Source organism: Alosa sapidissima, chromosome 5 (assembly GCF_018492685.1).
Source record: "Alosa sapidissima isolate fAloSap1 chromosome 5, fAloSap1.pri, whole genome shotgun sequence".
Lineage (NCBI taxonomy): Eukaryota > Metazoa > Chordata > Actinopteri > Clupeiformes > Clupeidae > Alosa > Alosa sapidissima.
In genome coordinates this window covers 15,531,884-15,545,242 of record NC_055961.1, presented here as the reverse complement: position 1 = coordinate 15,545,242, position 13,359 = coordinate 15,531,884, and the positions used below count along the sequence as shown (strand labels likewise).

Here is a 13,359-nt window from a genome sequence, read left to right as displayed (position 1 = left end):
CATTAGAGTTATTTATTTCAGCAGAGATGTTAACACTGATGGTGAAATCTCAAGCAAAGATCTTTGACAGGCTTTATACAGCATTAATCAGTGTTGCAAATGTTGACTCTTCATCACAGACTTTAGACCTATGTAGCCTAATTGGTAGTTTTTTGGTCACTGAGAGTCTAACCTCCCCATTTTGATTGTCTTGATTGTATTGGGGACATTAGGAACCTTAAGGAATTTTATTATTAGGCTATTCATTAGGCCTATTATATTTTATTTTATTTTTTATTTTAGGAGGGGGTGGGCTAGGCTACTATTCTCCTATTGTTGTGGATGATAAATGGAAAAGAAATACTTGCAAAAGAAAATGGAAAAGAAATACTTGCCTCAGTAGCCTAGCTTTCGACATTCTACCAGCTCCAGTTTCTCCCCTCCTTCCCCCAGCCGACATGACAGCCGAATTAAGTGGGTTTGACTACCCAAACGTTCGTCCATTTCTGCATATATTATTACTTGGCATAGATCTATGATTACTTGGCCTGGGCAGGAAAGAGCGTCGGTGTGGTCCATAAAGTGAGAACGAGAAGGTCCGTGGGGCTTCTGTGATTTCTCTCACAACATCGCCACCTGGCGAGAACATTAGAAAAATCCGATGTCGTCATTTGTATTGGACGACTACGTAGTTTTTGAGCGACGCGACGAATGGACGATGCTAACATAACAATCTTTGCTAACATGGTTTAGTTTTTTGTCGTAGCCTAAACTATTATAGGTTTTGAAAACGAATTCACTTGTATTTGTGTAAAAACGTTTAGAACAACATGCCTAAAGTTGTTTCGCGGAGTGTGGTGTGCTCTGACACGCGGGACCGTGAAGAATATGACGACGGAGAGAAACCCCTTCATGTTTACTACTGTTTATGCGGCCAAATGGTTCTTGTACTTGGTAAGTTAATGCTGCGTATGCGAGCCAGCTGATCAAATGGTCCCTCATGGAGAGGCATTGTTCAATAATTCACAAAGAGAAATAAGTCAGATGCTGTAAAATTCCCTTTGGGGTTAGCCTCTGAATATAACTAGGTGTGTGGACAAAACTTTCAAAATGGATAGATGCCTAAAATCCTATACATAGTTCAGATAAGTTTAAAACGATAGATCAACGATAGATTTACGTTTAGTGTGATTGCTAATCGGGGGTTGATCTGTTTGATATTGTGACATTAATCCGATAGAATCCACAGAATTCCGCGAAATGTTGACTTTATGTCTCTAAGTGGAGTAGAAAACGACGCTTTGTATTCGCAACAAATCTAGCCGGATTTGCCATTAAAGGCATCCCATGTCCGCTCACGTTTGTCTGACCATTCAAGCGGGGCTTATATATATATATATATATATATATATATATATAAAATGTCATACTTGAGGATCAACACACACCACACAGTCGATATGTCATAGGCCTACATGGAAAAGCACTTAGCCCAGAGCTTTTCGCATACTGTATCCCCATTTAACATGTCGGTTTTCGTTACGTGGGCTATGTAGGCGTGTAATCCTTTAAATGTCACTCCTACTCTAAATATTGATGCTCTGTCATAGATTACCTGCTCTATGCTATCGATATCTGAGTTGATGTGAGAGCAAATCAGATTAAGCCCGTTAATTACATTTTGAATAGGATGTTTGTTATTTGTAACTTTGAAATATCTTGTATCCCAACAGTAATTTCACTAATTCATATTGAGCAAACATTAACAAGCCATTTAATACTGTTTCTGAGTTTCCAATATCCCGATTAAATTCAATGTTGCCATAATATCTATCAAACCTAGAATGAGACATCTCATTCAGTCATTCACATCTAGAGGAGGGCTATTTTGGACTTTGGATATAATTCCGGTGAGTTCTCACATAGATCCCCATGTTCATGGCCCCAGAGTGTAGCACTGTAGCTGCCTGGCAGCTCTAGCTGTTGGCTGCAGCAACTTGAGCTAGGTAGAACCGATTGTTTTGTTTTTCGTACCACATACTCGGTGACCTTGAGAAACAGAGATCTATGTGAAAAATAGCCGGAATTCTCCTTTAAGCCCTAAACTTGGCAAAAAACAAAACAAAAAAAACCCCAAGCTTGGTAAGTATAAGCAGGAAAGGGTAATATTAGCTTGATACTGCTTAATATTCAAGAGACGTCTGACTTTGAGATCATGATGTCCTCTAATTTTCAAGTTAAGGCGTATCCTAGATATGAAACATTTAAAGAATGTGTTGCCTAGACTCCATTTTCTACCCACTGCCAGCCAATGTAGTCTAATTATGCAAATAAGAATCCTAAATTCACAACCACTTCAACCATAATTAAAACCTTTGTGAATCCAGCCCCAGAAGCTAATGTAGTTCATTGTTGTAAATATAATTTTGTCCTTTTTTTAATTTAAGTAGCCTTTCCACACATAATTAATTAATTATAATGCATTTGCTCTCTTTTGTCTAAGGGAAAGGACATTACACTGACCATAGCTGATTGTTTATTTGGCTGACAAATGTGAAATATGTAACTTTTTTGGCTGAAGGATTCAGACTGAAGCAACACATTGACCTAACTTGTTTACCTAGGCACACACACCATTGGGGACATCACTATAAAATTGATTTAGCTGTTTTTGCCAGGAAACAGTTTTGTGTTTTAATCCTGTTTATTTACTGGAATACGCTTGAGGCACCCCTGCAGCTGATTATTCATCAAAATAATTTATTGCAAGAGGTTTGCCTTTGGACTAATTAAAAACTAAAAAAACAAAGCTGCTGATTAGGTACTGATTGGTAAGCACCCTTACATAAACATAAACAAAACTAAAAAAGCTGTGATTTGGTTGTGTAACAGGTAATTACTTGAATTTGGCAGTCCCTCATAATAACAGTGCCCTCCACTAATCTGGATGGGACCCCATACAGAGTGGCAGCTCACTGTGAAGTGTTTGTGAAGGAGATACCAGTTAAACTAAGCATATACTGTAATGGACACATTTTATGAAATAATGTTGCATGTTACTTTTGTTCACTCATTACTCAGGCCTGTTTGAATCTGATGTTTCCTGCATAACTTTTATTGCTTATGCTGAAGATTGTGGGCCCTATTTTAGCAATCTAAAACGCATGGTCACTAGTGAATAGCTCAATTAAATTTATTGGGTTGTCCAGTCCACATTGGGCGTGGTTTTGTTATCAAACGTTGTGTGGATGGCACAACTATGCATTCCTATGTTTCTTAATCAGCCATGGGTGTATTTTAGGCGTAACATAATTTAAACCAATGTCATTCGCTTTAACAGCAAGCAGCACAACTTCGCAAAAAAAAAGCGCATCGGTATTTTGATAGTCAGTCGCGCATTTGAAGGAATCTGCTTGCACACGAGACTGTATGGAACAGGTGTTCTATATTCTATAAATAAAAAATAAATTCCGTGGTGTAGTCAAAGACCATAGTCAAAGACAAAACAGTTATACACAGTTAATTACTTTCACTATTGACTGACAATGAGTTACCATTGAACACATAGCCTGAAAAAAGCCAGACTTACCCCAATAATGTTTGAATGACTGAATAAAAAGCCTAAGGACATTTATCCTGCAGAGGAGTTGCTGCTTACATCTCGTGACAGTGCGTCTATTTCTTGGTCAGTGGCGTAATGCTTTTTAGATGGTGTAAGATAGCGATTTTTAGATAATGTGCCAGACCCCACCTTAGGTCGTTAATTACCACACCCCTGGGCGTAAAGCTTAATAAAAGTGAAGTGCATGGTGCAAAACTGCATCACGAAAATAGGGCCCTGTGTATCAGAGCTCTAACAAACATATAACAGTTCTGCATATTGCATGAGCAAAGTCTTCATTCTTATTCATCGGCAGTCTGAATCTGGCCCTGGCTGTTTCTTTGCATGTACGCTCAGTGAAATATACTAACTGATTGGATTAATTTTGGACACAATACCCTTGCTTCTGTAGATTGCCAAATTGAGAAGTTACCCATGAGGCCGAGGGACAAGTCCAGGGTTATAGATGCTGCCAAACATGCCCACAAGTTCTGTAACGTGGAAGATGACGAGTGTGTGTACCTGAAAAGGTAAGCTATCAGTATGGCTTGGAAGTACAATGACAGCAGTGCGACATCTCCTATGTTTTCAGTGTGACATCTCCTATGTTTTCAGTGCGACATCTCCTATGTTTTCAGTGCGACATCTCCTATGTTTTCAGTGCGACATCTCCTATGTTTTCAGTAATTGACCCTTTCTTCCTTTTTTCTCTTTTCAGGCCAGAAGGCATCGAGAGGCAGTATAGAAAGAAATGTGGCAAGTGAGTGTTAAGACTTAAACCTGATCAGTTTAAAGCATCATCTTCATGTCTGAGTGAACTGCAAGTTTTGCGTTGTACCTAATCTTCCCTTTTTCAGCTTTTGAATCACTCATCAGCAGTTTGTTATGGGTCTGACTCCCTGAAAAGGTGAAAGAAAAGTACCTGGAGCGATTGCTTTGATTTTCAACAACGTTACCTGATCTCACACTCTGTCATGGATATGAACTTACTGCTGTATACTTGTTGTATTTTTTTCTCATCACCAGCCAGTATACAATACAGCTAGTATTGTATACAATACAGCCATATATTGTATCATACCAGCCAGTATACATACAATATTTGTAAATTGCGGTTTATTTTCTGCTGGAGAATTCAGCCTTGGTTGATAACTTTCAAATTTAGATGGTTATCATCCACTAGACACGTATTTCTGAAGTGGACAGTTTATGCTCAGAGAAGTTTGTGAAAGTTGGAAAAGGATTTATCTCACTTGAAATTGAACTGATGGGTGATGGGTGACGTTTTGGGGGCATTTGTTTTCCTCGTCACCATATATCTCCCGCTGCTTATTGGTTCCATGTGCAGTTTTGAATCTTAAGCCTGCTGCGCCTGAAATGTTTGTGTTTTTCTCCCAGGTGTGGTTTACTGCTCTTCTATCACCACCAGATCAAGAACGCTACAGCAACCTTCATCGTTGATGCTTCCGTGGTGAAGTTTGGCCAAGGCTTTGGGAACACAAGTGTGTACAGTCAGAAACAGGAGGCTCCTAAGAAAGTCAGGGTATGGGACACTCTTTATTGGTTACAGAGGTCTTATTCTGGTGTGAGATATGAGAAGATGCAGAGTATAAATTAATTTCCCAATGGTTTTTGAGAAATTGTAAATGCCTCAACATTGCTAATATAGTGTCCTATCTTTTCCTTTGATGGGTGGACATTTCACAGCTGTTACAGTGTTTGCTACTTTGCAGCCACACACATGGGGGCATGAAGAATAAACAAATGTGCATAAAGTATGCTAGAGATCACGTTAATGGGAGTGCATATCAAGCTGTTTGCCGTCTGTCTATGTTTCACATGCGGCCTCCCACCAGGTGATGATGACCAAACGAACCAAAGACATGGGCAAGTTCAGCTCTGTTACTGTGTCAACCATAGATGAAGAGGAGGAAGAGATTGAGGCGGTGAGTACACACACACACACACACACACACACTCTTTGGATGAGCCAGTGAATGATCGGGGCCATCATCAGTGCAGCAGTGGCTAGCCAGTGAGAGGCCATGGGGATGGAACACTCAACACACTCAAACCTGCCTTTGTTTTCTTTACATTACATTTTGCAGATGATCTTACCTCTGCATTGTGTTTTTTGCACACCAGGATGTAGATGGTCTTAATTCATACAAAATATCATAGACAAATATAAGATTTTTTTTTTTGACAGATTGGAATGCGTCACAGATTAGCTGATATGCGTATAGACTTATATTCAGACAGGAGATGTTTTCAATTAAAGATGATTTTACACTTTCAATAACCCTCAAATTAAATGTGGCACAGATTAATTATCAGCAATCCAAAATGAGACTTTCCAACTATTAACCAAAAAATAGCCCAATATTTAAAAATGTGAAAATCTGAGCACAGCAAGTGACAAATCAATCAGAACTTTTAAAAGCATATCATTTGAAGAGTTTGTTCCAAAATAAGTCCAAACAAGCATTTTCACAAGAGCAGCAATTTATATGAGCAGACATGGCAGTTATGGATGGTGACACATATTTGTATGCCTTTATAGGACTTCTATTTAACAAAAATGAATAGTTGCAGACAGACGTTGCGGAGAAGTAGGCGGTCATAGTCCAGCGCCAGTGGCAATAGAACATGTACTGTCTAAAACAACTTGCACATTAATGTTGCATCTCACAGTGAAACTAAAGTAAACAGACACACATCATAACCATGGCAACACACAACAGAACTCAAACTCCTGTAGAACTTTGAGATGTTAGTTAACCACTTTGAGTATGCAACAATTAAGCAATATAGCAATAGCACGAGTGAGAGTGGGGTTGGTCATGGATATTCCCACGGGTGTTGTTCGGCCGTAGCCACGAGGCCGGAGGCCGAGTGGCGCAGGCAACAACAGCCGTGGTAATATCCATGACCAATCCCACGATCACGAGTGCTATATTGCTTTTATACAACAATTCTACCACAAACTAAATAATCTGAAAACACCCCAATATTGTTTAAAATGTTTAATTTCGACATCGTTCTTACGCATCAAAAAAGTTCCCTTTTCAGTAGACAGCGTCTTGGTTGCTAGGTAACCAACATTCCAGATCCCTCTTTACGGGTCTTTGTGGTTTACGTGTCTTCTTGAAAGAAATGTTGAAAGTCGGGCTGAAATCACATTCATATCTAGCTTTGCTGCATGCATGTTACAAGGACACTGGGCCATGTTATGTAAGGGACATGGTACTGCAAAAAAACGGAAACATAGCCTACATTGCAGAACCACTCAACTTTATTAATTTATGGTGAATAAATGTTCACCATAAATTAATAAAGCTCACAGTGCACAGCTGTGCACAGCCCCATATGTTTTTCTGACACAATGCTAGCACGTTAGCAGCGGTTAGCTAACTATGCTAACGTTAGTTATCTACAAGTCTCCTCCAAGTGACAATTATAGGCCCTACACAATGCTGGCAATGCTGAGAACAATTAGCATCCTCTTTTATCTTACTTACATTGAGTTGACTGTGTAGCTTAATCCACAGATGTGGTGAAGCACTGTTTCGTTATGGTTTGCTAAGGAGTAACCCATTGCTTAAAATAGTGGAGAGCTGGGATGAGAACTTTGTGTCAAATCTTTGCATTGTATCGCGGAGTGATTTATTATTAGCTGTGCAAAGTCTGAGTTGAAATGTCCAGGGATATTCCAATTCATGGAACGTCTCTCGGCCAATCAGAAACAAATAAATAGTTCCATAGAACCCAATTGTTGTATAATGTCTGTCATTTAATGTCACATCTAGCAGACACACATGTCTCTTTTACATAATATTTTGTTAAGCAAAACTGAACCATATATTGGCCTTATGTCTGCCTACACAACGGCCCAGTTTGAAAACTGTAGTGTGATCAGTACAGAGAGGCATCTCAACATATTTGCTGTTGCATAACAGGGGGAACAACAACTCATTAGGGAAAATGGCATGCGCCGAGAAGAAAACACACTTACCTTCTCTTGCACCAGACTCCCTACACACACACACACACACACACACACACACACACACACACACACACACAAAAATACGGACTGACACATGCTTACAACCATTTCCATAATCACCTCCTAAAATGATCTGTTCTTTTTATGATTGAATATTTGATGCAGTAAGTCTTGAATTTTCCCTCTGAATCAAGTAGTCAAGTAGATAATCAAGTAGAAATTGGAGGCAGATACCAAATTAAGCTCCACGGTTTGACAGCATGGAGTGTCTTTTATTTTTTTTTACAGTTTGTCTTAATTTGAGCTGTTCTGTTGATTGCTTCCTCCTCCTCCCTCCCCTCACCTCTTCTCTCGGCATCTCTACCGTTCTTTCTTTTGAGTGTGTTTAAGTTTGCCACCATCTCCCCAGAAAGAGAGAGGAAGGCCCTCCAGGTCATCCCTGGGATGAGACTTCTTAACTCGCTTTCACAAACACGCAGTGTGTGCAGACTGAGTGGGGGTTGCTTCGCTCTCTCAGCGGCAACTCTATCATGAATACTTCATGAGTGTGTGTATTTCTTGTTCCTAGCTAACCCACTGTCAGTGAGGTCTGTCTTAAAATTACCTTGTGTAAGAGAGGCTGAAGTTTTTGTCAGCAGAACAAATGTTATGTATCCCTCTGGCTTACACACACACACACACACACACACACACACACACACACGTTCCCGCCTACACACATTGATTGTCTGGTAGTGTAAGCGAAGCTGTGGCGTATGTTTTGTGATGTGTGTAATCGGTGGTTGTATTGCAGAGGGAGGTTGCAGACTCCTATGCGCAAAACGCCAAGGTCATCGAGAAGCAACTGGAGAGGAAGGGCATGAGTAAGAGGAGACTGCAGGAGCTGGTGAGTGTATATACACACACAGACACACACAAACACACACACACACTGAGACTCATGTTTAGATCAATACTATTTGAAAACCCTGGGCATTTCAAGTATGTTTCTGACAAAATATTTGCCCGTCTGACTGCTATAGAAAATCGAAGGAGTCTCCTGCAGACTTGCAGATTGTTTATATACTCAGATAGTTATCTCATTGAAAATTGTGTTTTGATATATTTCTACTTTGTCCCACAACAATCTTCCAGAGGGCTGTTGTTGTAGCCTGGCACATCTTCTTTCAGGGAGATTTAGTCTGGAAACCCTTAGTTCATAATCATTTCCCTTAGACAAGAAAAATGTCAGGCCAATCAGCGACGAGAGGGAAGACGAAACTTATTGTACCATATTTTCCGGAGTATTTTTAGAGTAGAGAAAAAGACGGTTTTAAAAGGACGTGACCGAAGCTGAGGCAAGCCATAGGACCGATGGTAATTGTAAAGCAATTTACAAAAGATTCACTGAACAAAAATGCTGATGTGGTACATGAAAATTTAGCTAAAAATGTGGAGAATGCAATGCAATCAAGCATTTTGGACGATATATTGGCACAAGCTGGCAGCAGAACAAATGCTTGGCTGGCCACCTCCGAGAGAGTGAGAGAAAAAAAGATGCGCATTTAAAACCAGGGCCTAAATTTCAGCGCGGGATTGCGGGTATTGCGCATAAATTATTACTTAGTATTGAGCATAATAATAAAAGTCCCGCAACTCTAGCCATCATGATGCGAGAAATTCCCGCACATTTTACAGCGCTGTCTGATGTTAATCTAATAATGGAGTGGCCTGAATGCGGGACTATTGACTGGACGGACCAACTCTTGACTTCAATTGAACCCCATGCAGAGTCATACAGGCGCGCGCAGGACCACTTTGGGGCTCTCTCTCTCTCAGCAGGATTTGTCACCGCTGAAGTCAAATTATAACCTAGGTGCTTCTACATCAACCGCTATCGACAGGAAAGGAAAAATAAAGGTTTAGCGATCAGGAACCGTCAGGAATTTTGCAAACACAGACGCATGACAGCCTATAACGCAAGAGAACATGGATGTGTTCTCCATTTGAGGAACGTTATAATCGATTGCGGACATGAACAGACGGCTACAGACACGAAGCGCATAGTAGGCCTAAGCTATTTTCACTTTCTGTGCGTATTCATTACGTGAAAGATAATTAGTAGCAAAACAACGATCAAATTTGTTTTCAAATGTTTTCATGCATGTCTAGATAACGGGTGAGGAATGTTTAGGAGACAGACTATCGTAAATACTCAAATTATGGCTGGAGTCTTTTATTTAGGCTGCGTAAAGCACAGCACCTTTATTTGGGCCATGGCTTATATTCGAGTCAGCTATACATAGGCCTTTATTTCTTGCGTTTGTGAGACATAGGCCTACTTTTCGTTTGGAGCGGCATACCGGTAGGCTATCAAAAGCAGAAGATGTTCAATTTGAGATTTAATTTACGTTTGGGCTGTTTGATTAAATTGCTAAATATTGCGACTGATGACCACTGAAATCTGTGGGGTATATAATGGTTCACTATTAAGTATCATGTATGAAAGAGTGTTGGGATTTCCATCCACTTATTGCGAGATAAGGCATCCGCTTTCATTCATTCATGGAATGTGTGCTGTGCTGCAAGGGAAACCTTATTCCGTATAGCAAAGGAGGTCTAAGATAGCCTAAATTTAGTTATTTTTTAAATTAGGCATGATTACTTTTTTATTTCTAATTTTTAAAATTCGTAGGCTGATGCCTGGCAGCAACAATATGGCTTAAATGTAGGTTACTGCTTCAGCCTCTAGCTCGAAGGGGGCGGCATGCGACTGGTAGCTTGAGAGCAAAGTGTTGGAGACTCATGGTGTAGGACAATGACTTTTCATTGGCAACAATATTAAACCAACCAACAATATAAAATATTAAGAAGAGCTCTTTTATGAGTTAAATTGAAACAAAATTATACTGGCTTTTATTTGTCTGAATCTGAGGTCCGGCTATAAATAGAATCCCGGCCATAATTTGAGGATTTAGGTATGCACGTGTGTTTCAGGCATAGCGCAAGCACTATTCTCTGACTGAAAGTGCACAGGACTTGTGCATATGAGAGCGCTCTCTCGCGGCTGTAGACGGTAATGTTTCACGTAGGGTTAATGTCAGTTAATATAAATGAACATTTAAAAACATGTTCAATTATATATTTTTTCATATATAAGTCGCACCTGACTATAAGTCACAGGACCAGCCAAATTATGAAAAAAAAGTGTGACTTATAGTCCAAAAATACAGTAATAAACAGAAGCAGCAACACCTGCAAACATCAAAAGATTCGGTTGGAAAAATGTAGAAATTTATTTACAGCAAAGGTAGACCCATATACATTGTTTCCTGACTTTTGATGCTGTTTATTTTCAGTTTGTAAAGTTTAGGCGAAGTAGGAAGTATCGTTAGGAATCTCTGGTCAATGTGATTGGTAAGGTTGGACTAATGATTTCAAAGTTAGTGCTCGTCGCGTTGCAACTGTTGCAAAAGTTTCCCAATCAGGAGTTCCCAGACTATTCACTTCGTGAATGAGTCTGGATATTTCCAGGCTAGTTTTTTTGTCCCTTGACGTCTACATCAAAGCAGTGTTTTATGGCTTTATGGCTGTACCTATTACTTTTCTGGCCCTTAGTATATGTCCATTATGGTCATGATGTACTGCTACTGACTTGTAGAAAAGACTGCTGTCATTTTAACTGATCATGAGAAAGGATGATGGGGAGGTCATATTAACATCTTCTAACCTAATAGGCTAATACCAGCTGGAGCATAAATATACAGGAAGACCTTGCATTACGTCTGCGGTCATTTCACATCTGTAGATAGCTGTGAAATGGTAAGTTTTGAAGCTTGCCTCTTGGACTAATATAGCATGGATGTGTGCAGAAAGAGTGGAGGGCTACAGGATGTTGAGTAACTCGTCTCCAAAAAGAAGTAACTCGCTCCAGAGTTCACTGAATGTATTGGCATTGTGTTGGTTGTGCTTCCAAACTAGTCTTAAGTCCAGGCTAGTGTTCTCGTGGAAAACAAGCTGCCGTTAAAAGTGTAGGTGTATTAACTTTATAAACGTAACTTTCTATAGCGGCGTCAGACGAAAATTTGTCATATAGAGCAGGGGTTTTCAACTAATTGTGAACCAGGGACCACCAGCATTTAGCTCACCGCCCTTAGCTAATCCACTGTTTGCGATTTGGGGCTATAGCGTATATAGCGCAGGCTCTGTAGTGGTTGATCAACAACAAAAAATACTGTCTCCATGGCTTATTTGATGTCCTGGGATCAATTTTCATCAGAGTTTAACTTTAATAGGCAAAAAGCTTTTTTTTTTCACTGCATTGTGGTTTCAGTACATATTATTTGCTAAATTAGAATGGTTAGGTGAAATCATTAGTTTTTAGCTGTGGAATTTAAAAAAACAATATATCTATTTGATGTTGCAATAACAATAGCATATCTCAAACAGATACATTTGTTGTTCCACCCCTGGGACAAAGATCCTTGATTACTGACCGCTTAACCCTCTCTGGCTGGGAGGTAATTAGGGATTTTTTTTTTTTAGGAAAGTGTGTTCGTTTTCAAAGTTGTTCATCAGAACTCCCCGTTCTACAGCTTTGTTAAAAGCCAGTACTGCGTGGAGTTAGGAAAATATTGAGTTCATTCTTCCTTTGTCCGTATCTGCCTTGAGGAAGAAACTACAGCCAATTTTGTTCTCTCCTCTCATCTATTACTGGCCTCTCCATTCCTCATCTCTCCTCTTGCCAGAGGTACTTTTAAAAGTCTGCTGTACACACAGAGCGGCTGAGATTGTCTCTAGTCACATTATTCTTTCCATTTGTTTCCACAGGCTGAGCTGGAAGCAAAGAAGGCCAAAATGAAGGGCACACTCATTGACAACCAGTTTAAGTAGAGTGTGTGTGTGTGTGTGTGTGTGTGTGTGCGCACACGTGCGTGTGTTTGCACATTTATGTGTTTGAATGGAATGGGTTATCAGGCTGTCATCAAATGTGCCTGTAAATAACATGATAGAAAATGGAAAGTCAATAGCATGATTGGTACATTATGTGAAGTAAATACAGCGTTTTCTTTTATTCTGACGGGCTTTTCTATGAAGATGTAGAAAACTGGATTTTTTTTACTGAAGAATCTACAATTATTTCTGCATTATTTGTCTGTGTCCTGTTTCGTTATTAAAATTCCTTTAGTCAAGTTGTGTTTGTCCCTTATTCAACAGTGAAAAGGGTCTGCTGAGCAGCTCTGCCTTTAGTATGAAAGGAAGGAAAGGAAGTGGCCTGGTATTTCACTAGCTCATCGGGATGTGTGGTTATGAAGGCTATTAAGTATGTTTGGTTTGTTAGCTACATCAGTATGCATGACACAAGGCAGGTTGAAATCTATCAGAATGTAGAAGTGGGCTAAGGAACAGCTGTTTATCATCCCAAAGAGCATCCCTGAAAATTCCAACGTCACCAAAATCAAATGTGGGTTTGAGTTGCATTTGCATGAAAAAGGACATGCTGTGTCTGTATCTACGTTTTTGACATTCTGATTCGTGGCAGGTGCAGAGGAGGTTGCAATGAGGGGACTCATCAATGGCACTCTAATCTGCATTCTTTGCTCCCAAGCCTTTAAGACGGACTTATCTGAAGGTGCTTCACACCTGACTGAAAGTATTTAGGAGAGAAGGATGGAAGCAGAAGTGTTTGGCCCTGTCTCGTTATTGCTTGCTTATCTTTGGTAATGATTATATAATGCTTCCTCAGATGTTGCATAGAGAAATGAGCTTAGCTGAAAAAAAAAAATCAGGT

The 13,359-nt window shown here is 39.8% G+C and overlaps 1 protein-coding gene across 1 annotated transcript; it reads left to right on the top strand.

Moving 5' to 3' along the window:
• The first annotated feature begins 661 nt into the window (after positions 1-661).
• Positions 662-12,760, top strand: steep1 (STING1 ER exit protein 1). The gene is made up of 7 exons (XM_042093626.1): positions 662-933; positions 3,993-4,110; positions 4,299-4,340; positions 4,979-5,123; positions 5,437-5,526; positions 8,383-8,475; positions 12,399-12,760. The coding sequence occupies exons 1-7, from the start codon at positions 810-812 to the stop codon at positions 12,459-12,461; spliced, it is 675 nt and encodes a 224-aa protein (XP_041949560.1). The 5' UTR covers positions 662-809; the 3' UTR covers positions 12,462-12,760.
• The last annotated feature ends 599 nt before the right edge of the window (positions 12,761-13,359 follow it).

Excerpts from the sequence above, each read along its gene's own strand:
- steep1 (XM_042093626.1), top strand. The coding sequence starts at position 810 with ATGCCTAAAGTTGTTTCGCGGAGTGTGGTGTGCTCTGACACGCGGGAC. Across the intron at positions 5,124-5,436 it reads AGGCTCCTAAGAAAGTCAGG|GTGATGATGACCAAACGAAC; the intron begins GTATGGGACACT and ends GCCTCCCACCAG. Across the intron at positions 5,527-8,382 it reads AGGAGGAAGAGATTGAGGCG|AGGGAGGTTGCAGACTCCTA; the intron begins GTGAGTACACAC and ends GTTGTATTGCAG.